The sequence below is a fragment of the Abrus precatorius genome, unplaced genomic scaffold (assembly GCF_003935025.1).
Source record: "Abrus precatorius isolate BTA unplaced genomic scaffold, Abrus_2018 Scaffold3, whole genome shotgun sequence".
Taxonomy (NCBI): domain Eukaryota; kingdom Viridiplantae; phylum Streptophyta; class Magnoliopsida; order Fabales; family Fabaceae; genus Abrus; species Abrus precatorius.
In genome coordinates this window covers 7,880,027-7,907,064 of record NW_020874373.1, presented here as the reverse complement: position 1 = coordinate 7,907,064, position 27,038 = coordinate 7,880,027, and the positions used below count along the sequence as shown (strand labels likewise).

The following is a 27,038-nucleotide window of genomic DNA, read 5'->3' as shown; positions in this document are numbered from 1 at the left end:
TGAGGGCAAATGAATGACTTGATTAATTTGGGTAATAGCTGTAATTTAAATAATCTGTTGTATGGTTGCAATTAATCTGGTTTACACGTTGAAGGCCTTCCACGCATGATTTGCTTTTCTTCTGAGTTAATTATTTGTTGGAGCCCATCAAATTGAATGATGCTGTCATGAACTGAAGGCCAAAAAGAGGCCAGCAGAAAAGTGTGCACAAATATAATGATGAAACATCTTTCATAGTATACGGGCATTGCGCAAAGTCAATATAAAAAGAGTGCCATCATTCCCTTCTATCTATGTAATGATCAGAATGCCAAATTATCCACAGTGGAACTTCCTTAGGGAGACATGTTGGGCCCCTACACTCAATCCCAACCATATCACACCCATTACCAACCACTAATTAGCCTAATCTCTTACTTATACCTACGTTAAATAACAATAGACACATATATTATACACCATGTTATCATGATTCTAATCAAATCATCAATAAATTTGAGCAGCAGATACGATATGCTATGCTCACTTTTTCTATAACCATTATCCTCACATGGATATGAAGACAATAACTGGTTGCCCTGTGTTCCCCGTTTCTTAGCCATTCTGCCACTTGTCTTTCAAAGTTTCGTCCTTTATTCCTCTGCTACATACTCCCTAGGGTTCAAGCCAATGAACTTTAGCTGTTATTAATGGAGCTAAATATTCGATTAACTGCTTCTGCAATTTCACTTGCTGACACTATTTTACTGTCTTCTTCAATCTGCGTCACCATGTATCCTTTTAGAACCTCAGAATTGAAAACACCGAAACTATTATTGGTTTTAAAAAAATGTTTAGCACGATGATATATGTCTCGGGTGATAATTTATCAAAGTTACTCTCCATTTTTTAAAATATTTTAGTAGTTTTTTATTTTATATTAATTGTAGTTTATAATATTAATTAATTGATGCATATTTTTAGAAAAATTAAATAATAGTTTTCATAAAAATTAAAGCATTAATTATATTTTTTTAATTTCTTGAGCACAACGTTAAACAATAGTAAAAAGGTAACCTACGTTATGCTAAGGTTGGAATTCGGAAGAACAGTACACTGATTAATTCCACTTTTGCAAGTTGACCAAACAAAAGAAAATGAAGCGAAAAGACAAAGTAATACCTTGAGATTGAAAGAGTAGATGACTGTAGCCTCTGAGGATGCGATGTTTAGATGCAAAATAGTTAGCCTAAGATCCTCCAAGCCTCCAATAGCTTTTATCAATTGCCCAACTCTTTTCTGGCACTGAATTTTCAGGTTCACATGCGTTTGAATCACAGTGACCTCTATAGCTGTTGTCTCTGATTTCTGTTCTGCCTTAACCTCATCTCCACGCTTCACTTCTTCCGTGGATGAACTCATTCCATAGCCATGCTCAAACAACCCCCTACAATCAACATATTCGTTCTTTCTCATCCTTTTATGTGCTTCCAGGGATTGAAGTAACTGCTCCAATTCCTTCACAAAGTCTATTGCACCTCCAATGATTGATGCATGGTCACCCTATATCCCATGAAAGAGTTCAAACATTATTATGACTAAGAAACACAAATATTTGAGTCCGTGCCATAAAGATAGGATTTTTAACATGAATATAGCTAAAGAAGAGGCTTCAATGAAATGGGGTTGGCTCCATTTTTTAACCTACCCTTTGAATATAGGAAGGGGGCATGAGGGATTTTAGAACACTGAGATGCTCATTCATTTGGCGTCGCCTGTTGCGTTCCACTGCAATGTGAGTCATACGCTGGTTCTCAACATCTTCCTTGTTCTTCGTTTGTCTCGTTCTCTTTCTCTTTCTACGTTCCCGTGTAGCAACCTGAGTTTTGGGACGTTTGATTGTAGCTGCAGAATCTGCAATAACATTCTTGTTACTATCTTGAACTTGATGCGGATGTTGAAGGTGGTTGGTTTGGGACTGGTGTGGTGACTGCATCTCCACCAGGTCATGTGTGACGCAGCTCTCAATCTCCATGGCTTGACTTTGAGTCTCCGATATGGGTATGTAAGCTACTTTTTCCCATGGTTTCTTCAGTCTCAAGAGTGTCTGAAAGCTTGGTTCTTCGAAGGGGATAAATTGTGGGGATTCTACACTCTGAAGCATCTGTAGGAATGGCATGTTATCCTCTAAGCTTGACACCACAAATTCTTCATCCTCCTCAAGTTTCAACCTCAAGCCTTGCTCCAAACAATTCACTTCCAAATGCTCACCAAAGAACTGCAAAAAAGTAAAAAAAGAAGAGAGTACCATTAATTAGCTGGATTTCGTTCTACACAACTCAACCTTCCAAAAGAAGCAAAGGGTACATGCTTATATTAATAATGAAGAAAAGTGTGAAATAAAAGAGGAACGGGAATAGAATGTGGACAGAGCGAAGATACATGTATTTGCAGGAAATAACACAATGCATTTAATGCAATGAATGGATGGATGGGAAACAAGGACAGTAAGAATTACATACACAGGAACTAAGGGGTCCTTGAAACCTCTCCATATTCAAGCTAAGCAGTGATCCAATTGTATCTTAAATTCTTTCTCTCTTCCTACTCTGCGAGCGTGACCAACATTCCGTATAGTGATACTAACAAGGGAATAGTAATAAATGTAATCCCCAAGAATAAGCATAAAGACACCACAAATCCACCCCAGCAATATATATATATATATTGCTTTGTTTACTATCGCTTAAATTAAGAGATACTCTTTTTCTTCTTATATACTCCACTAGAGTATAACAATTATAAATGCTATTGTGCTTAGAACAACTCACAAGTGGAGGGAAAGAGTACAAACAAAGAGGTGAGTTGGTAAAAACATTGGTGAAATGGTAAGAAATAAAGGGTGGAGAATTATCAACTTGGTTAGAAGATGATGCACATGAAGGTGTAAACTGTGAGAAAGGCTGGAGCAGGGAGAGAGAAACAAGGGGATGATTGTGTGGTTTGCTTACAATGTCCTAAGCATTATTGGCGGTGGCAGTTTTGTCCATCAGCGGGGACAGACAGTTGTGGCACTCTCTCTTTTCTCACTCATGTAAAAGTGAGTACGGCAGAGAAAAGATTAAGGAAGAGATAAATAAAAAGGCTTTGGAAAGGGCTTCTATGGATTGTGTCAACCATTCAATTCAACTCAACTCTCTTCTCTCAAAACAAAACTCACTTTTATTTTTATTCATACGCCATTACTTATTTTCTCTCCACACCCACTTCACAATTTATATTTGCATTTTATATCGCACATCACATGGCCTGCAACACTGCAAGTACAGTGCCAACCTCCAGTACACCAACAAGATAAGAGTGTTGCTCAACTGTTTGATACCATTACAGCAAGCAAAAGATCCATCAGAGCAACGCTATTGTCACGATTACTGTTCCTCCCCGCCATTCATTGTAATTACTTAATAATGTAAAATACTGTGTTAATTAAATACTGCATTTTTTATCAATGTAATTTACTGTGTCAACTACTAAACTTCATTATCGTTTTGTGACGGTGCTATGACAAAAAACAAGTAAATTGCAAGTGGTAATTCACAAGTTGATAGAAAATATATTATGCTTTCTGAACATTCTTAAATATAAAAGATGAGCACCAATTGGACTCGTTGGCCTTAATATGAACAGTTTTGAGCTATGCTTTGTGCTCTTATGAAAAAGTGCTGTTCAACCGTCTTGATATTTTAATGGTTGTAAAAGGGGTAATATTTTAATTCTCCCATTGGGATAAGATAACAGTAACGATAGCGTTTAGAGCATGTTTTAAACATTTGCATGCTGACATGAGAGTATATGAGACAACACTGACCAGTGACCACAACCAGCAAATTATTTTTTAACTCTTACCCCATCGATAATGACTGCCAAATTTATGAATGACTTTAATAGAACACCATAACCTTAGCTTACTATGTTCAAATTAAGAGGTAGCCGCTGTCCACAACTGAGTACCAAGAAATTGAATTGGTAGTATCAGGAAAACTGCTAAGAAGCTTTACATTCTCATGTGGTTGTGACACACAATTTGTCAATAATAGACTCTAAAAGGCAGTGGCAGTTGGTCCCGTGGTAGTGGACATCTTTTTGTCTCCCACTTCATTCCCCAACTAATATCGCTTGTAAGTAAATACATAAAATTGCATGGATTTGCCGTAACAGGCTACCAAATATATATACATATATCATCTATTAACAATTTATTTCTAAATTAATCCTTATTAATGATTTTTTTAACAATAATTAAATTATTAATATAAACGCTATACATTTATATTTATTGGATGATATATTATATTAATAAACAATTTATCGTTGATCACGTAGATTAATTGATAGTCAACTTAAATCTGTCGTTCAGAGGGAGAGTTTTGTTAACTTGTGGTCTAGACTAAAAAAATATCAATAAATAATTTTATAAATAAAAATGTTTATATATTATTAATATATTAAATATTAGTATTTTATATTGGTCAAAATTAATAAATTATTTTTTAATTTAATTTTTTAACATTATTTTTTTACTTTTGATTTTTTTTATCAATTGTAACAGTCTTTTAGAGTCAAACTCAAATACTATGACATTTTTTGCAATTCCTTGATTAAAAAATGTTAATTACAAGACTTGTTTAAGTAATTAATAAAAATAATATTTAATTATATTTTAATAAATTTAATGTAATAAATAGATTTTTAATAAAAAGTACTGTTTTTAAATGTTTACTTTCAGACTTTAAAATTAATAAACCTTTGTTTTAATTATGTTTTTTTAGGCAACTGTTATTGATTCTCTCTCCATCTGGTCCACTACTTGGTAGGCTTGGTAGTTTGTAGTTCCCCAGTTCATTAGGCCTTGTGGAGTGGAAAAGCCCGCATATATATATTTTTTTAAATGATTTATTCTAAATTTAACTCAGTTGTGTACGTGATGGATAAGTCAATTATTAAAAAAAATTTACATACACAAAGACTTAAATTTAAGATTTTACTTAAATAATATCGAGTAACTTATCATTTAGATAAATATCTACTAATACTCACATATTTTTATTAGTATAAGTTTAAACTAATATGATATGTTGTATTAATATAATAATAAATATAACAGTATAATGCATTATTTTTTAATATAAATTTTATATTAATAATTTATTTTTATTTGAGAAGCTTTATATTCATAAAGATTATTTCAATACTTAATAATTTTTGTTAATAGACATTATTTTTTATAGTGAAAAATTGTTTAAATTGAGAATAAGATTTAAATTCTGTTACTTTTCGACTCTGTTCTAATACACTATTTTTGCCCATAAATTTTATAATGATCACATCTTTAAAATCTACGGCTCTAATGCCTGAACTTTCTTCAAAGTCTCTGAACACAGTTCTGCCTCAACAATATGAAATATAGTTATTTTTCTTACACAAGAAAATGATATCGGTCTTGTTAATTAGTGTTAGGCATTAGCTAAAAAAATTAATAAATAATAATTGTTTATTAAAATAATTAATTAATTGCTTTTTCTTAAACTTCCACTTGTGCGTTTGGAAATTTCATTATTTTCGTTTTACGGAGTATACTAAAACTCATTTATCATTTTCATATAAAACTTAGTACCTCTCAACGCGACAGTTAGTCTCAAAAATCACAATTGTGTCTGTAAAAATAGTCAACGGAAAATTTTCCAACATGACCTAAAAACAATATCGAATTGAAACAAACATGCTTGCAAACCATGGAAAGATATCCCTCTACCAGCGTATTTTTTTGCTCATGTTAACCCTCGAATAACAATTATGTGCACACATTTCTAAGTGAGTGCTGAGTTTAATTCCATCCAAAAGTGATCGATTCTCATTACCTAATAGTTTGAGTTCTTCATTCCACCAAAAACTAGTCAATCAAATCATCCACTAACATCAGAAAGAAAGAAGGGAATCCGATACCTTGAGCTTCAACTTCACTCTGAGAATCAAACTCCAACAGAGGAAACTTCATAGATGCGATGCCCACCATTGAGGGTCTCATAATTTGTACTTCATGTTTTTTTCATTTGTGTACGTTTAAAAGAATTTTATTTATTTATTCATTAAAAAAATTAAGATATTATTTAATTATATCTTTATCTTTATTAAATATTTTTCACAATTTTCACAAATGAGTGAAAACACAAAAGTTGGCATACTAAAAAATTAAAAAATAATTGTGAATCCATTCGTCAGTTCTTTGATCCTCTCATATGCTGTGGATGTTGATTTGTCTAAATTATCCCATAAAATAAAAACTTCATTCTAAATCAACTAACGAGGTTAAAATATGTATTTTAATTTTTTATAAATAAAATCTTATTAGTCCATCTAAGATGAAGTTTTTTATTTCATGAAATAACTTAAACAAACCCTTTGAATACATTCCACTTTCCAAAACACCACTCGAAACTTATAGGTTCTTAATTAGGACTAGCCACATCTAAGATCAGGGAACAACAGTTCATAATTCATCATAAGTTAAATAATTTTTAAGGTAGCAATCGATGCAAATGCTAAAGTGAGGAGCAAATAAGTTCCAAAACCTGCTACATGATAGGGCTATGGAGAGAAATGAAAATTAAAGTAAAGCGGCAAATCGACTCTACACTCTATAATATTATATTCAAACTATTAATATATACCAATAAGATATAGTCTTAATATTAAAATAAATAAAAAAATGAAAGAGAAAATTCATAGTAATACACAGCTAGTAAAAGAAATGAATTTATTTCCCGAAACTCAAAGTGTGTAAGCATTGGAAAGTTTCACATTATATGTCAGTGCTGGAATGTAGTTTATAAGCCTTACCTGGTATCTAGACAACTTCACTTAATGGTAATTAATTTTAAGATGAAATTCAACACCTAACATGATATTCAAGTTTATAACCCGTTTTATTTGTTCCAATCTAACATGATTTTTAGTACAATTTTATTTCCTTTCTTGCCAAATATGTTTTCTCTAATATAGGAGTCAAAACTGGCTGTAATATAACTTATGCTTCCCTTTGGCTTTATAAAAGCATTGCACTTTATAGAAAACGTCAAAGAGTACTGATGCCTTCTGCTCGAGCCACGAAGTGCCATGCGTTCAAACTTCAAACTCGAGACGCCGCTTTGCCGTCGCTGAGCACACCGCTAGCAAACTACAGTATCACACTCAACCCACGATCTCAAATGCAAACTCACAAAAAGAATTTGGTGTTAGGGAAGAAACAGATCCTTTACAGTACCCTGTTACTCTAACACGCACTGAAATAAATAAATAAATAAAAACAAGCCCCAAAAAAATTCAAACTCGTATATATTATTGCTGGTTAGAAAGAAAATAATAACAATAATAACATGTTCGAAGAGGAAGAATAGCATATTGCGGATTATTACAGTTAGATAGAGACTAGGGAGCTTCATAATCACAATCATAATCATACATCAACATCGCAAGGTTGAGCTCCGAGAAGAGGAGCTTGACCCATAAAACCTTTCTTGAAACCCATCAATAAGTCACACTTAACATAGAGTCCATAATGCGCAGTTTTAATGGCCCCAGCCTTCCACCTCACCCTACCCTCAAATATCAGCTTCAGACCCACCACACCATAAGCCTCGTCCACCATCAACCCATTTGAAACCTCCACCGACACCGGAACCGCCGTGCCTCCGATCACCGGCGACACCGACACCGTGCTGTGCTTCTCCTGGTGCAGCGGTGGCAGCAATACCTGGGGCGTTATGGCTTGGTTCCTGTAGGAGACGAAGGCAGAGAACCTGTCATAGTAAACGGAGACGCGCCTGTTTGGGTTCCTAATGAGGACGGTGAACTGCATGGTGGCTGACATGAGGGGTGGCGTGGTTGTATTGAGGCCGTAGATGGCGGCGCCGACCACCACGAAGCGAGGCTTGTGTGGACGGTAGACAAGCCAGAGAACGAGTAGAGTGATGCCGACTAAGAGGAGGAAGATGGTGATGCATGTGCACACTGCACGCTTTGGTGCACTCGAAATTTTCTCCTTTTCCATTTTGGAGTATGGAGTTGAGAGAAACTTGGGTAGTGAAGAAGTGAAAAAGGAAAATGGAGGAAAGGGAAATGAGAGGCAGAAAGGACTCTAACGGAGCTGATAATTATGAAGGAGTGTGTGGGTCATTTGCAATTAAAGTACATGACCCCAGTTTCTCATTTTAATTCTCATCAGTGATCACTCACTTTCAGTTTCACCCCCAAACTATGCGTTTTGCTTTTCTTTTCTTTTCTTTTTTTTTCAATTCGTAACATTTTTATGCTTTTCTGTCCAAATAATTATAATTTGCCATGCTTACGATTTTTAATTATTAAATAAAAATCATCGAATACTTTTTATATTTTTTTATTTGATGATTGCTTTATTAAAGAATAAAAAATTATTAGAAAGATTATTAATAAGATATAACAAAACTCTTTTTCTCCCTCTTTTCATTTGCTTTTCACACTTGCTTTTACTGTGTGGGACAATGAATGAACACTAATAATGAAGATTACTAAAAAAATCACTAAGAGGTTGCATTTCGAAATAATCTGAAACGAACTGTACGCAGACGTAAGATTTTAAATTTTGGTTGTGATTATAGAAAATTGTTGGCAAGTCAAAATCATGATATTGTGGTGTGGTTGATTGAGGATGCAATGTAAAACCTTGATTGGAAGAACTTGCATCAAACATATTATAACCTAATGATAAATGCAAGCAAGGTTGTCATTTCAGTACTCTAAAATGGAATTTCATAGTTCATGCTGACTGTATATAAATAGAAATACTAATTATTTAATGGGTTTCACATGAAATTTCATTTAACAAATAAAAGTATACAAAAATGTATCACTAATAATTTTAGACAGTGAATTAAATGACGTTAATTGTTAAAATTAGTTAAGTGAAACCTAGTACTTTTTATTATTGATAAATTTTATTAATCCAAATGGAAAATCATGTAATATTATCGTAATAATCAAATATTTGTTAATAACAGCTCACTTATATTTTAAATAACATTAGGTGATAAAGTATTAAATTTTTAATCATAAAAATTTAAATAAATTTAATATGTTTTACAAAAAAATTAACAATTAGATCAATAAATTTGCTTTAAATAAAATTGTGTTAAAAATTTTATTTTACTAAATTTATCGTCTGACATCATTTGATAATTACTCAATTCTTTCCAATAGTGATAGCTCAATCAAAAGAGAAACCAATACTAATTTATTTGTGGCAAATCCTGAAAATCATGAATTTAATTGAATCAAATGCCTTCTTCACTGGCAAACATCACAAATTAGCTTTCACGCTACTTGTGTCAATCGTTCCCAATAGTCAAACCTATAACGAAAATCACATGCGGAGTCCACCGTCTTCTTATGCAGATTTGTGTTTGCAAAAAAACAAAAAGGATATCTTTCTCTTTTTATTTTAGCGCGTGGAGCAGGTAATGGTGCTTTTAATTTTTGTTATAAAAAATAAATGAATCACCAAAAGAGAACAAAAGGGGAGAAGAAGGGTGTACAGAAAGAAGAGCTAAAGAAGGAGATGTGGCTCAATTTGAGTTCTTTTGCCGACAAATGGATAAGATTAGAAAATGAACAGTTTCTGCTTGCAATAAAAGAGAGATGAGAATAAGTGATTATGTGTTTTCACTTCAATTTTACACACGTTTGGTTTCCGTTTGGACCCTACCCCGTCACATTCCACCGCATACTCAACATGCTGTGTCCCACAAATGGTAAGCACGCGTCACATAAAATTTATACAAATCACACATGCACACTGTTTACTTTTGGTGGAATATTGCCTCCTTGTTTTCATTTAGGATTAGCCTTTATATAGGGTATTTGCACCCGGAGACAAGTGTTCTCCAAGTTCCAACGAGCCAAGAAAGAAAATGCTTTCTAGAGTACGTCTCTCCCACATCCTGCGTTCACTTAAAACGCGTGGCGATCCCTTCCAATAGAAAGAGAGACAAAGTAGGAACGTAAAAAATGTAGCACTGAACTGTCAAGGGGAACCCCGACCGCGTAAACGGCTACTTCAGAGCCCAACAGCCCTAACGCTCATTGTTCCAGGACTCTTCAGTTGTGAAGATTAGGAATCTTGAACAAACAAATTAACAATGTGACATGTCAAATAGTTTACGTCTAATGGGGCAACTAAGACTAAGATTTTAAGAGGATGCTCAAATGATTCAATGTAAAGATTGGTTGATGGCAAAACCAGAGATGCTTGCCGAGATAAAAGGTATTTCAACCTTTTAGTACAGAAGCATACTGCCTATATAACGACAGCCCTATATTATTCACTCGAGAAAACATATACAGGAGGTAAAATCAAAACTTTAGATCGATCCTACTAAATAATTACAACCCTACACTCTAAAAAACAGCCAATATAACAAGCCAGAAGAAAATACTAACAATGCTAAAAGCAAACACATTTCACCAGACACACTAGACCTTACTGTCAATCCTTGTCAAGAGGCAAATCAGTGTTGGGAGTCGGACCGTAATTCAATAATGGTGGTGGATTGAAATAAAACAATTTCAGGAACCACCACTGGCATCTACTACTGGATGGTCATTGTGTTGTATTTGGCGAACAAATTGCCCTTTCACCCGAGGGCGCTGCTCCGCCAGTCTCTTCCGGCTTTGGTATCGAACCTGTGCAAGAAATTAGAGTAATAAGCATCTGAAAGGATCTTCAAAAATTGTCAGCCTAAACCACTTAGACAAGAAAGTAATCTAATTGAAGATGGTAAGATTTTTAGTTAAAATATGATGTAGGAGTTTCCAAATTAACTAAAACTGCTCATCAAGGATGTATTAACGAAAGTTCACATCGTAAATTATGGTAATTTTGGGAATACATGGCAGCAAGTAATTGCTTTATGCCACAATTGTACATTTACCATAAATATTTTGAGAGCTCTTTTTAGAAGCAATAAAATGTATGCGATACCTTCTTTTCATAGCATCTGTCTTTCCGCTTCAGTCGGAATTTTGTTAGAGCTGCTTCCCGTTGGTTGATATGAGAATCTGTCCCTCTGAATCCATCGTAGCTACGTTGACCACTATCAATAAAACTTTCAGGGTTGTCCTTGGCTACCAGAGCTGAAGTAGCATTTCCATCACTTCTGCAGCCTAAGCTTCCGTATGTACCACTACTGTTATGATTTGCTGCATCATGGTAAAAACTAGTGCTAGAACTCTGACCAGCGGCAGGAGATTCATGTGTCCCACAATCCAAATTGCTTTGATCATTTGCATTTTGATCAGTAGTATAAGTTGCATCATCTGACCAGTGACGACGTTCTGAGTTGTGACTTTCAGGATTGGACTGGGAGGAAGTACTTGTGGGAAATGGAGAACTCTCTTTCTGGCATACTGGCTTTGGAGTCCATATGGGATGGACACCTGATTGTGCGAGGATCATAGAAGGGAAAACATTACCTTGTCCCGAGAACTTATGATCAGAATTAACCCCAGTAGCAGGAAAGAATCTAGGTTGACTGTTTGGTAATTTTGGATCAACTTGTCCAGACTGACCAATGATCAGACCGGTGATTTTCTCCTGATTTTGATTTTTTCCCCAAAATTGATGAGAGATATTTGTATTTTCAGATAACTGATGAGACTCGTGAGAGTTCTGACCAGCATTTGTTAATTTATCAGAAGTTGATGGTGTTGAAAAAAGAGGCTGCAACAACTTACTACTGCTATACCTGCAGATAGGAATTTTATCACACATCATCAGAAATTCTCTGATGTATTTTTCAAAAGATCAATAGAAAACAAGTTTTGGAATGCAAAAATTGATACTGATTTCTCAACCAAGGAAACAAATTATCCAGGATTTCAAATTTTGTTGTCAACATCGCTTCAAAGTATTATTCAAATTGCTGATGACTGAGGACAAAATACAACAGTATATCTGATTTCTATTTAGAAGCTTGGCCAAATTTACCACCACTTGGAGCTTCTCATTTCCAAAGACTAAAAATTCCATGCTCTCAAAATGGTTTAGTCCATATGATAGCACCATTTAATCAGCTTTTAACACAATTAGTCCTACACAGCATAAACAAAATGGGGAAAGGAGCAAGAAAGTACATCTATAAAGCAAAATTAAAGAAACCAGAGACTTCATTTATGCTGAATGAAGGTTTTTACTTTGTTAGCAAGAGGGAAACTTTTTATGACACCTGTCTGCTGTACTTAATTAAAATTCCAACCAAATAGTGAACTCACCAAGAAAAGGCAGAAGCATTTGAATGGTTCAATATTTTCCTTTCCTCAGATGCAGTTTTACACGAGCTGCCAGGAAAATGTCTTCTTAAAGAAAGTTCCAGTTGTGTATCAAAATCAAACTTGGCTATATTACCACCATTGAAACTACAATTTTCATCATTGCTCTTTGGAATATCCTTAAATGTCGCCATCAAGTCAATAGCCCCAGTAGAAGGTTTTACCACTTCATCACTGCATCCACGAATCTCTGTATTAATCAAAGGATTGGCTTTGCTAAACGTTGTTCTTACAACTTCATCTTCATTCTTTGTTTCACTATCCTCATGGCCTTGACCTAGCCTTAAACCTGTTGGTTTAAAAGTTTTGTTGCTCCTTGCAGTTTCGGATAGAACTATTGATTTCTCTGTAATACATGTTAACTGTCACTAAGTAACAAAATAAGGGCAAAAAATTTGACAAAAATGAAGAAAATAAGACAAAGTTACATACCCCCAGCTTCATCGTTATGCTTAGCTGATTCCCTTTCACATTTGGCAGAGTTTTGGTGGTTCACTATGTCAATATTGCTCAAATTTGAAGAACTCTTTAGCTGGGACATATCCTGCATATTTTCCAGGCATGCACTCTCAGCTTCCAAAATTGGCGATGTACATGTGCTCTGCATGGCAGTTGGCAAAAACATGCAGTTTCTATGTGAAATTTCATGAAGCCAGCCTAATCTAAAAAGAAAATTTTCCTCAAGTTGGCAGAAGATTGGCTTCATAGTTGCCTTGAAGATATCCTAGGTTTATGCCTTTGTATGTAACTCAAGCCAGGCAATGAATGTATAGATAGAATTTCAGAAATGAAACCATGGCCACTAAAAGTTAAGTTAACTGCTGTTTCACACCTAACACACTGAAATCTGGGAAATTAACATATCTAATAATCATATTGCAGCATATTATTTCAGTGGAATTTCAGGGGCCAGGAGAGGAAAAACTTACTTGAGCCTCACTAGTTTTCTCGCTGCATTCATCATTTTTCTGTGTAGAAGCCACAGAACCACTAGAATTGTTGCTTGCAGCATGGTTTTCTGCAGCAACATCAAGTTTGATCTGTGGTAATGTTAAATTTTCAGGAGGCTTGCTAATCTGTATAAATAACATAAAATTGAAACAAGAAAAGTGAAGTAAATATAAATCAAATTCATAAGCTCACACTAATAAGCAAAAGTACATATCAAAATGTTGCCAAAAGAAAGTTGAAGAAAATGACATACAGCATGCCTTCTCCATACATGCTGCCACAAGTTTCTTAGCTCATTCCTACGAACAGGTTTTATAAGAAAATCAGCTGCCCCTTTTAACATGCATTTGAACACCATGCTAACAGAATCATGAGAAGACATCACTGCAAAATAAGAAGTTGGGAAAGCCCATTAGCCATATTTAGCAAATATCAAGATTTGATAATTCAGGCCACACAGTACCAAGTCAACAACACATACTTATGACAGGAATGTTTTTGCAAGTGTCATGCTCCATGATTAAAGTAAGAAGTGAAAATCCAGATATTGATGGCAAATCCACTTCTGTTAATATGAGATCTATGTCATCTGCTTTGTTCTTCAATGTCTCCCATGCCTTTAATCCATCACGAACTGCAGCAACTGCATGTAAAAACTACCATTAAGAAGTTCACAACCATCTCAAGGTAAACTCATCTTCATCACACTAGCTTGCAAGGAATTAACCTTCACAGTGCCTACACTAGACAATGCACAAATCAAACACCACAAATATTCATGCTGTAAAGCTACTCCCACTGGTGGAGAATAAGGATACAATTATATTTCCTCAAATAAGAAAAACCATATTTGGAGCACGTATGTTTTGATTAGTTTATTTCACACGTAAAGTATGTTTTTAAGCCGAAAGCTCTCTATTGAGAATTTTAGAATTTTCACAAAACTAAGTGACAGTGGATCATGTTCTTTGCAAAGCTAATTCATGCCATGAAGGAAAATGACCACATGAAAATCTGGAAGGATCCTCAATGTGGTTTACCAATCTGATACTTGCAGATGTTATGGGCACCGCACCACATCTGTTAGTCTTTGTGTTTGTGTTTTTTCTTTGTTTCTCATGCACCAAAAAGTAAGTCAATACAAACACAGATTTAAATTCCCAGAATCACTTTTTTCGTTGAGGTCATCAGTAAGGATAAATCCGAACCATAAAATTGGGTTGACAAAGATAACTGGAACGGAAAATGGTTTCAAATATTAAACCAGATCAGCAGATCAAACCAGATTGATGGCCAATATCTAAAACTTCAGTTCAGAAACCAGCGACCAACTGAACCCGTTCCTTTCCACTGGTTAACGAATGGTGATCGTCGAAAACTTATGGTTGTTGAATGTTTTATCCTTTGTTAGTTGTTGCGTTGAATTACTACACGTATGATGAAGCAATTCAATCACGTTAAAGATATAAACCTTAATGTTTTTCTCCATGATCTTACTTTATATACACGAACATTAAAAATGCAGTTCAATGAGGTAGGACCTCAAAACCAGTACTCTCTGCCTTACCCGTTTAAGGAGCACTGAATTTTACAAAACGCTGGTGATGAAATATCTAGCTGTGTTGGTAAATCGGCATTAAACATTTTTTCAGAGGAAAGATAAGTGGTTTGTATTTTCTTCAGAAAGAATAACATAGCTCAACCAATAATAAATGAAAAGGGAAAAGAAAAGAAACCTCTGTAACTGCATTTACGGAGAAGGGCAGCAATGATCTGGCGAGTAGAATCATCAGCTTCGACAAGCAACACCCGAAGCACCATCCGAGGCAGAAACCTCTCCCACCGAACCGCGGAGGCACTGTTGGTTTGGTCCTCCTGCGTCGGTATCAACCCCTTGTGAGCCGCCACTTCACCCATTCTCAAACAAAATGCTGCTACATTAATCAATTAATGAGTTAAAGATGAAACGAAAACCACATCAAAGACTTAACCCTAATTGGTGGCGAAAAAAGAAGAAGAAGAAGAAGAAGGAAAATGAACCTCATGCTTAGTCTTAAGTTGAGCAGTGAAAATATCTGAAAAGTCCGCTAAATTGAGTGGAGGCAAAACGAGAGAGAGAAAGGAAGAATTTCGCAAATTTCAAACCGCCTTCAATACTCGTAACCTCACCTCACAACCGCGAAATCCTACAAAATATCTTGTCATGTCAGTTAGATGTGCATATGCGATCCCTTTCTCCCTATTCATCCAAACGTGGCCTCTTCTTCCCCGTGCTGACGTGCCCCATTCTCCGCCATTCGTTTCTGATTTTCCCTTCCTCCGTGGGATCCACCCATTTGACACGTGCCTTTGCCGCCTCCTTCACAAATAAATATATAATAATTTATTTATTATATCGTACCCAGAAACACATCCACGTTCAACCATATCACACGAGACATGACCTTAACCGCATTACCCTGCGAGATATTTTTTTGCCCAGAATGCCACGTCAGAAACGTGCCACCACATTTCACACCTCGTGGTGGGGACTCTGACACGTGGAACCTTCCCGATTGTGTGGCTCTTCTCCGCTCGGTCTGTTTCTCAGGAGCCACCACACGACGACCGCATCTTCTTCTTCAATGATTCTCAATTATTTCCTCTCTCTCTTTCTTTTGCTTTTACATTTGTCTTTGCTACCACTTGTTTTCTTGTTTAACTTTTTTTTTCCCTTTGTTCTAATTGTACGTAACTCTGATGTACCTTGCATTTGCCGGGAAATTGACTCACTTTGCTTGCAAATATGCTAGTTGTTTCGTGCCAAAAAATAGTGGTCCCTCATGGGTTTTGGAATGAGACAAACTGTTTGGTTAAAAAAACTCTTTTGGATATTACAAAATACTCTTAATTTTTTTTATCCTATTTTAATATATAATATTGAAAAAATATATTAATATGATTTAAAGTGAATTTTATTGATGTTAGCTAAATAATATAATTTAATTGATTATACCAATTTCCATATGAAATCCTATTCTTATGAAATGAAGCTCTGGTTTAAGGACATAAAATCATGTTGAGTGAATAAAATTCAAAATATAATGTATTCGAGGTTTTGTTGAGATGAAAGTATATTAACATAATCAAGATTCTAACATGATATCCAGGGATCCCTTTTTCCTCAATTATAAACCGTCACCATATTTCTGTCACTTTTGACCTCTTCATCATCTAAACTAGTCACAGATGTGTCTCCTCCTGGATCCAATATATAGCTTACATATTTTTTGCGACCAACTTTCATGCTAAACAGCACCTTTCTTCTTCACTCTGCTATTTGGTTCATTCTTTCTAGAGCATCTTTTACCACAATAGAAGTCACTGTACCACCTGTGAAGAGTCTAATTCCTACAATATAGAACCTGGTAATTAACACCTGTAAAAGACCATATAGACTTTCCTACACTAGGAAGGCAGGGTTCAAGAATTTATTCAAACTAATTCAAACCATCAAACTGATATAAAAGAATTAAAAACAAAATACATCAGTAATAAAAAAAACCTAAAACTAATAAGATCACATTTTTTTTAACGTAATATGATTCAGTTTTCCCTTCCTATAATTAAAATTGAATTGTAAACTCAGTAAATTTATATTAATTTTTATATTCTATCCTTGTATAAACACTAACTAAGCTTATTGAATAAATTTGTATTTTAAAAAAATATTTGATGAAATTCAATACTTTTAATGATTTTTTTATATTTATTATACTGACTAACAGTAAAGCTCCACACCACCACTCATGATGTTCATCATCTCACGACAAATAAAGTGACTTTTTAACACCACCACCACAAGTGATATTGGCTCATCATGTCGTATATTAAATCTATTTATCCCATTCGAAAGTGCTGAACCTCTCCTACTTTTGTCAAGGAGCCATTTCCCGATTCAAGGAAGTACATAACCCTACATTAGACATGGCTCATACTAACTCGATAGTCGATATGGCCTTGACATGTTTCTTCCATGCCTTTTATGTTATCCAATAACATGACATCATAGGAATAGGATCATCACCTAACAAAAAATACCCTTAATCCTATAAATACAAGGGCCGGGTAGACCGTCTAAAAAATGCAATTTACCCCGTATTATCACTCTGCTAAAACTTCTATTCACTTGGGAATTGTAGTATTTTTTACAGTAACATCTCCTGTTGGGAGAACCATCACATCAAAACAGTGTAGCCACTGTTCAAGGATCAATGACTAAAAATGTACTTATAACATTATAAAGAATTATTTGGGAGAATAATTATTGAAAAAAGAAAAGAAAAGAGAGTAACTTTTTTTAAAATTTTAAAAAATATAAATATTTACGATAATAAATTATATACATACCAATTTATTATTTTATATATTTAAATTTAAAAATTAATTAAAGTAAAATATATTTATTTAAAATAAAAATATTATACTCCCCCGTCCATTCTAAAACCTCTCTTCCCAACTAATTTCTTAGTAAATGCAGGGAAGGAAGCCACCCTCACTTGATACTGATAGTGCTATAATTAAGAATTCTAAAAGATTGTAGACATTTTCTCTTTAGTGTATATTATGATTATCCAAGAACAACTTCCCACGATAGTTTTCCGTTTCAATTGGCAAAAATAAACGCAGTAATTGAGCATTATCTAGGTTGATCTCATATAACCAAATAAAGGAATATAAACAAAGCTCTACAAAGTATCAAAGTGACTTATTCAAAATTTATCAAAATCAATTAAAATTTCAACTTTTTCTATCTTTGCGTTATTAACTTATTATGTTATACATACTTAACTCATTTTCATTATAGAAGAGACCTATCACCATAGAAAGTAGTTCACCGCCAAACATCACCTTGAACACTAAAAATAAGGCCAATAGGAAAATAAAATGGCGTAGTGATGAGTTTGAATTGCACCCTTCCCCTTTCCTAAATAAATAATATGCAGGGAAAAACATGGTAGATGTAGTGGCTTGACAGTAAACATCAACATATTTAGGTGGGTTAAGGTATTATTCAGGTGTGTGTTGACAGAAAACTTGGCAAAGTAAATTTAAACTTTAGTTCAAATTTATTCAAAACAAACTATCGTATATTTTTATGATTACATAAAATGACTTTTTGTCTAAAGCCTAATCAAGTGTGACTGGTCTGTAAGGAAACACATATTGACTTGCAAAGGAGGTGATGGATGGGGGGGGGGGGGGGAAGTATTTAATACTTTTACATTTAGTTTTAAACGAGTAAATATTAATACAAATTTTATAATAAATACAGATATAAAAAATTTAACAATAAATATAACTTTAATTTTTATATTTATGAAAAATATTAAGAATTATTTATTGCAAAAAAGATCAATTAGTTATGATCCTATCTTTAAAACCAACGGAAGGTTAGGAATTGTGTATAAACATAAGGGGAAATAACCAAACCATTGTTCTTCCCCATTGGCTTCCTTTCTGAACTGAAATTGGGAAATCGAAGAGATGCACAGACCATTTGTTTGCTCCAAAACTCTAATAACCGTTGCTTCCAATCGCATCTTCTTCTCATCAGGATCATCACAGTTGAATCCATCACTATCCCATCACTTGCAAAACCAAAAGCAACAAACTTTCCACTCCTCCAACAAAGACAGCGGGAATTCCCCAATCGGGTCACCAACCAGAGTCCAGAAGCTGATAGCATCCCAATCAGACCCTCTTCTGGCCAAAGAAATATTCGACTACTCCTCTCGCCAACCCAACTTTCGCCACACATACTCCACCTATCTCATCCTCATCCTCAAGTTGGGTCGCTCCAAATACTTTTCTCTCCTCGATGATCTCCTTCGTCGCCTCAAATCTGATTCGCACCCCATCACTCCCACCCTCTTCTCTTACTTGATCAAAATCTATGGCGAAGCTCATTTGCCCCACAAAGCCCTCAATACCTTCTACACCATGATGCAGTTCAATTGCAAGCCTTTACCCAAACACCTTAACCGCATTCTCCAGATTCTCGTTGCCCACCGTAATTATGTTCGACCCGCATTTGATCTCTTCAGGGACGCTCACAGGCATGGGGTTGAACCCAACACCAAGTCCTACAACATTCTCATGCGTGCCTTCTGTCTCAATGGGGACATTAGTATTGCCTACTCCCTGTTCAATAAAATGTTTAAGAGAGACGTTGTTCCGGATATCGAGTCTTACCGGATTTTGATGCAAGCGTTGTGCAGGAAGAGTCAAGTGAATGGAGCTGTTGATCTTTTGGAGGATATGTTGAACAAAGGTTATGTTCCAGATACTTTGACTTATACTACTTTGTTGAATAGTTTGTGTAGGAAGAAGAAGCTTAGGGAAGCTTACAAGCTTCTTTGTAGGATGAAGGTCAAAGGTTGCAATCCTGACATAGTTCATTATAATACTGTTATATTGGGGTTCTGTAGGGAGGGGCGTGCTCACGATGCTTGCAAAGTTATTGGTGACATGCATGCCAATGGGTGCTTGCCTAATCTGGTGTCTTACCGTACTTTGGTTAGTGGTTTGTGTGACATGGGAATGCTTGATGAGGCAAGTAAATATTTGCAGGATATGCTGTCCAAAGGTTTTTCTCCTCACTTTGCTGTTATTCATGCCTTAGTGAAGGGGTTCTGCAATGTTGGTAGGATTGAGGATGCTTGTGGAGTTCTCACCAATTCACTAGAGCATGGGGACGCTCCTCATATGGATACTTGGATGATCATAATACCTGTAATATGTGAAGTGGACGATGGTGTGAAAATCAGTGATGTTTTGGAGGAAGTTCTCAAGGTTGAAATTAAAGGTCATACTAGAATTGTGGATGCTGGCATTGGTTTGGAGAACTACTTGATTAAGAAGATACGAGCCAAGTCAAGAGCATGTTAACATCTGCAGGACTTACATGCTTGCTTTTTGTCATTCATGCTGTACTAGGTGAGAATTTCATTCCATTGCCTGCAACATGTAATGCCCAACTATTCAAATTGAATTATCTCTTGTATATACATGATTATACTTTATGATTGGGGTCTCAACCATGTGACAACATTTATTTTCCAAATTGTGTACAATACATAGGATTGCCTCTTGAAACTATCCGTCGGCGAATTTGACTAAAGGTTCCTCCTGTAAATAAGGTTTTCAATAACAGCATTGAATGCATGTCATTCATAATTATGCTGCTTGTCTGGAATACAGAGGATAATAATTGTTTATCTGAGGATAGCTGGGAGATCCAAGAATTGTCAAGTCCTTGGAACGCCAGAGGCAGGAACGGGGTTTCTCGCTGTTATTTTTTGGTAGTCCATTGAAGTATTCTACATGGAAATATCGAACTACGTACATGTCCAAGCATCACAGGCTAATATCTTGATCTAAAGAATTCATTGTTTTTCACCAAATTTGTCATTTTTGTCTAATCTAATGCAGATGTCAATTTCCCCACCCAATTAATCATTATTGATTTAAATATGTATTAGATACTTTGTTCTTGACCCCAATTTGAGGACTCCACTAGGAAAATCATCTTCAAAACTACATTAATATTGATTATTGCAATAAGCAATATAGAACACAACAATTTGATTATTCACATTTTGGAAACTTCAAAATTACAGATCAAGGATACTATTATTGCCTTAATGGTGGGATAAATAGATGGTGGAATTTGTATCAATTCTAGGCTGATATTTTTTTGCGTAAATCTACTGATAATTGATTTGGGAGATGCTGTTTTTTTATCTTTTTGGTCAACTAGGGTGATGCTCTTAAAGTATGCCTAAGAAACGATATTGTTGCGTAAACACATGATCCAGTCCCCCAAGCCATAACGAATTATTCCTCCAAAACCGACCTCCCCTAGGTTGCCAAAGGAGCTTCCATCAGTGTTAAGCATGGAAAAGCCTTCTGAAGGGAGGTCCCATCTAAAAAACAAATCCATTCTTCTCCAGATATAATTCAATTACAAATTAATGCAGGTAGGTAAATAAATAAAAATTGAGGAAAGGGGCATATGGCTCATTTTCTTCCGCACAGCTGCTTGCACCAATATACATTCACTATGGATTAGTTTGCGTGACTAACGTTATTCTTTTCAAACAAGTGGATGATATCCCAAAAGGCAAATTCACTTATTCGGAATCAAGTTGTGACGAACTTATGGATAAATGAAATATTGTCTGGGGATCATGTCAATTATACATCGCCCACGTAAAAAGATATGTCTAAGAAAACAACTGCACTCATGTAGATGATTACCATCTGTTCTGAAATTTAGATAATTAATATTTTGAGGTGAAAGCAATCATTTTAATGAATGAGACGGTCTTCAGTTTCAGACTAAGCCAATCCAATTCCAAAGCCAAATACACGGCGAGATATTGGCATATTGCTGGTCGCAATTTGAAATACAAAAAAAAGAGAGTATAAATCCAGATTTTGATGGAATTTTCACAGTGGGTAACCCCTCTACTTCTAGCTGAAATTCTAGTTTAGGAATGTTCTCCATCTCGCATCAATCTAAGGTATACGAATCAGAGCAGAATGCTTCATCCTAAAACAACCAAAACTGCAACAATCTCTGCAATCTAGATCTCCGGTTCGGTCTCAATCCTCTCTCCCTACACCCTCTCTAATCACTAGCGTACGACCACAAAATTCCTGCAAGAAAGACCAAACTAGGTATCAGACACAAGCAAGTGAAATAAGAAGCACAACATTGGAAAGTCAGGGAGGCAGGTTTTACTGTTCCATTGAGGGACATTGCTGCATCACGTTCTCCCTCGGAAAGATACGAGATAAATGCATAGACCCGGCGTTTCCCATGTCTTAAATCTTGCAACAACCTTACACTAGCCACATTACCAAACCTACCAAAGAGTTGCCTCAAGTCTTCAGGCCTAGCAGCTCTGGAAAGATTCCCAACATACAACTTATGAGGACCTTCATAGTATATAACTCTCTTGGGTGACGAGTTCATTGTCTCAAGATTCCTCCCCCTAGGATTCATCTCAGCAGAAAATCTAACCCGCATTTCGCGCCCGCCAACATCCTTCAGTTGTGAAAAAAGGAATGAAGAACAAAATTTCATATCAAATAGCCAGAACCAGAACATTTTGATCAAATAGATGCAGGGAGCCAGTTTCACACTCACTAACCGTTCTATCCAATGCATCAATTGCATTTTTTGCGGAGTTAGTAGACCCCATCGTCACATATGCACTCCCTCTACTTTCACCACTCCCCTCATTCCGGCAAACCTGCAAAAAGAGCAATCAACAGTAAACAGATTATAACCATTCCTTTCACTGTGATCATTCCATTCCTTCCGACCGCTCTGCATTGCTGACTCAGATTATAACCATGAAAATTGAAAACTTTCTAACAATCGAACTACCTACTTAATAGAAAATTTTGAGCTTTAAGTATGACAATATTTTCATATTAAATTAGCTAATTTGAAAATGAAAAAGCTTGTGTGCAAATATTTAAGAAAAAAAGTGAAAATTTCATGACAAGACTAAACAAGATAAATCAATAAGACGTTGAATATGAAAAAGAAAAGGAAGAAGCTATAAACCTCGGCAGATAGAACGGTTCCGTGAGGTTTGAACATATGAAGTAGCTGTTCGGTGTCACAACTTCTTGGAAGGTTGCACACGTACACTTCTGTTGCCCTTGGCATTTTCCACAGTTCTTCTTCCTCCACATGTTCTCCTCCGTCCACCGCCGTTTCCGCCGAGGCAGTAAAAACCCTAGCCTTAGAGCTGCGGCCCGGAAGAAGACACAAAGAAGAAGAAAAGCCCGCAGAACAGCAAACGAATCGTCTCGGCGCACCTCCAAATGGGGGTTTGGGGTTGTCCTTCAGTAACGAGAAAGGAGTTAAGGCCAGAGATAAAGTAGCATTAGCCGCCATTTTTTGCCTCCAAAAGTCCCACAGTAGTGAGTAATGGGCTAGTGCTCCCCAATAAATTGTCATTGGATCCGGATCCTTGTATTTTTTTTATGACAATAATTTATATTTTATTTTTACCTAAACTTCTCTAAATTTATTTAAATAATAGAGTTTTGTTAATCTCAATTTTTAGAATTAATTTAAATATTCATGAATAAATTTTTTTATAAAGAATATATAATTATTATACTAAAATTATAAAAATATAATAAATATTTTTTAATAAAATTTTACTGTAGCTTAAGTAAAGTCGTAAAAACTCGTCCATTTATGCTAGCGTTTGAGTCGCAACCATGCCTAAATACATCGTGTCATTCTTCGTATATGGCGTGCTTTCTCTGACTCTGATGTTGCTACATATAAATATTTACACTTTTATCAAATTCATAATATAAATCTTTTTTTTTTTTTACCGATTCATTGAAGCATAGAGCACGAGAATTTCACGAAAGTTGTAGCAACACAGAGCAATTTTGATTTAAATTATTACAATTTGATTTAAATTATAACAACAGTAAAGGGTACAACAACTATGACTAATTTTAAACCAGTCTTAAAAAATTAAACACGTAATAAATAAATTTTTTAGTTCATCATATTTTTTTAAATCAGATTAATATTTTAAATTCATCTTTTAAAACAATTTTTTTATTCATCAAATTTTATATTATTTATGAAGATATTATTTTATGTCCTTATTTATTAGACATTTATACCATATTAGTTGACAAAGTTTTTTCATGAGTATATTTTTATAATTAATTTTTTAATAAACCTTAATGTTTATAATTAAGATTAAATATTTAAATAATATTTTTTAAAATATAATTATTATATTTAAACTTTTTTTTAATTTTTTAAAATAATATAACATTATATTTTTATTATTATTAAATATTATTAATATTTATTTTTATAAAGCTTAATTTAAACTTTTATAATTAATTCTGTTTATTAAAAATAATTTAAAAAATAATAATACTTTATAAAAATTTATATAAAATATTATATAATTAATAATTATTACTAAAATCTTTTTAAAATGTACTAATTTAATGCAATGGTGCATTACAATAAATTAGTTTTATTTTAAAAATTGAATTTATGAGTGTATTAAAAATTAGTTATATTTTAAAAATTAGATTTTGAACTAACTTAATGTGAAAGTAGATTTAAAATTAATTTAATGTAAAATATTAGATTTAAAATTAATTTCAATTAAAACCAAGTTTAAAACTATTTTAAAACTAAATTTAAAATTTAAAATAAGTTTTAAACTGATTTTAAAAAAATAATATAAATTAGTTTAAAATCTTTTTGTGTAATTAAATTTTAAACTAATTTTAAATTAGTTTTATGTAAATCCAATCTATGTACAGTTCTAGTTGTGAGAAAAATTCTATGCTTTAAAATCTAAATATATTTTTTGTGATTTTTTTATCATTTTCCTTATCATTTATAACCTTCCCATTTGAATATGGTGTAGCTATTGACTATTCTGGTGCATTTTTGCTTTGCTATTAAAAATAATGCTATTAACTTAGTGCAATGAAGCTCGTATTTCTAGTAAAAAAAAGCATAGAAAATTAATATTAATTTTTCTTTCATTTTAAGTTTTGAATAAAATAAATTTAATTCGATATCTAAGGATTCTTTTGATTAATAAAAATAAGCTCAAAGCAATCCCACAAGACCCATGATTCTTTAGTCTAATCAGATACTGATTTGTAAATAAATAGTTATTGAAATTTTGTGGTAGTTTTTAGAAATAGTGAATTGTAATCATATGTTGTAAATATCTTTTATTGTAGGGAAATTGGTACTATTTTGATCTTATCCTAATTATGATCAATTGTATATATTTAGTGTATCATTGCTTTCATCATATATCGAGAGAGAGAAATATTCCCTATCAGTGTTATATTCTATTCTTCCTTTGTCTTTTATTGTTTTATGGTATCAGAGCTTTGCTTGGCCTTCCCAAATGTCTTCTTCACCTCCCAATAGTCCAAAGAATACTCCAAAGAAAGATGATGATTCTGGTTCTAGTCCAAAGAATACTCATCAAGATCCAACTCTCAATCCTTCCAGTCCTTATTTTATACATCCCAGCGAAGGACCTACCTCTGTTGCTATTGTTCCAGTCCTTGATGAAACAAATTATCATTCCTGGTCCCGTGTCATTCGAATGGCTTTGATATCCAAGAACAAAATGGCTTTTCTGGTAAGCTCCATTCCAATTCCATTTGCAACCGATCCACTTCATTCCGCTTGAGAAAGATGTAATACATTGATTATGTCTTGGCTCTTAAACTCCATTTCTCCTTCCATTACTCAAAGTGTGATTTTCCTCGAGTATGCCACAGACATTTGGGATGATCTCTGTGAGCAATTTTCTCCAGGAGATCTTCTTCGTATAGCTGAACTCCAAGAAAAAATTTACGGGCTATCTCAAAAAAACTGTTATGTCTCTGATTTTTACATGGCTCTAAAGACTCTATGGGAATAGCTTGATAATTACCATCCATTTCCCTCTTGCTCTTGTGAGACTAAGAAGTATCACCAAAAGGATTTCATCATTAGATTTCTCAAAGGACTCGATGAACGATTCTCTGTAGTTCGTTCCCAAATCCTCCTCATGGATTTGCTTCCAGCCATCAATAGGGTATTCTCTATGATAGTGCAGCAAGAACGACAACTTCAAGCTGTACCTCCTCCTTTTGCAGAGCCCAACACCTTTGTCAACGCTGCTGCTCATCCTTACCCAAGGAAAGGTCGTGGCAGTGGTGGCTATTCGTTGAATAAATCTGGCTCCACTAAGCACTGTGCATACTGCCATCGTCCTGGACATATGATTGACGTTTGCTAGGGAAAACATAGCTACCCACCTGGCCATCCAAAATACCCTGGTCGTTCGCAATTCAATAGTCGTGATTCTTCTTTCATGAATAGCGTTGTCGCTGATGACGCGGTGGAAGGGGCCAGCAGTGGTGACCATGTCGTCTCCTCTCAAAACCCTATCACTCTTACTCAGGCTCAATATCAATCTCTCATGGCCTTGATCCAGCCGCAACAACAAATCAAAAACTCCTCAGATGCTATTGGGCCCAACTCAGTCAATCAGTCCAGCAGGGCCAATCTCAGTCAAATAAGCCCAAATCACCAAAAACGTCCTTCTAAGTCAAGTGGTAGCAAATTTGTTTTCTGCACCACACATCCACACACGACACAAAATAATTTTTTCACAATAAATTCACATTCAGTGCCCTGGATCATAGATTCAGGAGCAACTGACCATATTTCTTCATCTTTGCATTATTTTTCTAACTATTTAAAAATAAAACCCATTCAAATTAACTTATCCAATCAAACTATTGTCATGACCCATTTTTCTGGAAGTGTCCATTTTTCTCAAAACTTTGTGATTCATGATGTTCTTTTTGTCCCTGAATTCAGTTTCAATTTATTGTCCATATCTAAATTAATTACTTCCTTTAAATATATTCTAATATTTAATGATTTTGTTGCACTATACAGAACAGGAATACGCTGCAGATGATTGGTTTAGCTAGTCTAAAACAAGGCCTCTATCACCTGGAAATTAATCAACAAGTCAAAGCCCTCAACCCAACCATATCCTCAATCAATAACAGTACTGTCTACACCACCTCATCCTCAAAGCTTTGGCATTATA

At 34.6% G+C, this 27,038-nt stretch overlaps 5 protein-coding genes across 17 annotated transcripts in view; 1 reads left to right on the top strand and 4 right to left on the bottom strand.

Moving 5' to 3' along the window:
- Nucleotides 1–360: 360 nt before the first annotated feature.
- LOC113862094 (transcription factor bHLH57-like) lies at nucleotides 361–3,427 on the bottom strand. Its single transcript, XM_027495238.1, has 4 exons — nucleotides 3,362–3,427; nucleotides 1,688–2,257; nucleotides 1,162–1,542; nucleotides 361–760 (listed from the first exon to the last, which is right to left on the bottom strand). Exons 1-4 carry the CDS (start codon nucleotides 3,425–3,427, stop codon nucleotides 677–679), a joined length of 1,101 nt encoding a protein of 366 aa, XP_027351039.1. The 3' UTR covers nucleotides 361–676.
- A 3,933-nt stretch (nucleotides 3,428–7,360) lies between these two features.
- On the bottom strand, nucleotides 7,361–8,236 carry LOC113863475 (NDR1/HIN1-like protein 12). Its single transcript, XM_027497069.1, has one exon. The coding sequence runs from the start codon at nucleotides 8,084–8,086 to the stop codon at nucleotides 7,493–7,495; it is 594 nt and encodes a 197-aa protein (XP_027352870.1). The 5' UTR covers nucleotides 8,087–8,236; the 3' UTR covers nucleotides 7,361–7,492.
- Nucleotides 8,237–9,632: 1,396 nt separating this feature from the next.
- LOC113863527 (two-component response regulator-like APRR9) lies at nucleotides 9,633–15,640 on the bottom strand. 13 transcript variants are annotated; one of them, XM_027497132.1, is made up of 9 exons: nucleotides 15,388–15,590; nucleotides 15,084–15,281; nucleotides 13,829–13,990; nucleotides 13,601–13,731; nucleotides 13,326–13,472; nucleotides 12,829–12,997; nucleotides 12,340–12,742; nucleotides 11,051–11,813; nucleotides 9,633–10,752 (listed from the first exon to the last, which is right to left on the bottom strand). In XM_027497132.1, exons 2-9 carry the CDS (start codon nucleotides 15,262–15,264, stop codon nucleotides 10,636–10,638), a joined length of 2,073 nt encoding a protein of 690 aa, XP_027352933.1. In that variant the 5' UTR covers nucleotides 15,265–15,281; nucleotides 15,388–15,590; the 3' UTR covers nucleotides 9,633–10,635. The 13 variants fall into 13 exon arrangements, with proteins under 13 accessions (XP_027352933.1, XP_027352939.1, XP_027352944.1 ...); XM_027497138.1 differs by having other exon boundaries at nucleotides 9,675–10,752; nucleotides 12,829–12,940; nucleotides 15,084–15,278; nucleotides 15,388–15,570; XM_027497143.1 differs by having other exon boundaries at nucleotides 10,182–10,752; nucleotides 12,829–12,940; nucleotides 13,326–13,436; nucleotides 15,084–15,278; nucleotides 15,388–15,598.
- Nucleotides 15,641–18,810: 3,170 nt separating this feature from the next.
- The window catches only part of LOC113860731 (conserved oligomeric Golgi complex subunit 4), a 28,281-nt gene continuing 20,053 nt past the window's right edge, over nucleotides 18,811–27,038 (top strand). The window contains 2 exon segments of the mRNA XM_027493232.1: nucleotides 18,811–19,672; nucleotides 19,895–20,272. Coding sequence (XP_027349033.1) covers nucleotides 18,874–19,672; nucleotides 19,895–20,272 — 1,177 coding nt within the window. The 5' untranslated portion in view covers nucleotides 18,811–18,873.
- Nucleotides 21,413–23,353, bottom strand: LOC113860733 (33 kDa ribonucleoprotein, chloroplastic-like). The gene is made up of 4 exons (XM_027493234.1): nucleotides 22,970–23,353; nucleotides 22,548–22,649; nucleotides 22,136–22,441; nucleotides 21,413–22,050 (listed from the first exon to the last, which is right to left on the bottom strand). Exons 1-4 carry the CDS (start codon nucleotides 23,303–23,305, stop codon nucleotides 21,997–21,999), a joined length of 798 nt encoding a protein of 265 aa, XP_027349035.1. The 5' UTR covers nucleotides 23,306–23,353; the 3' UTR covers nucleotides 21,413–21,996.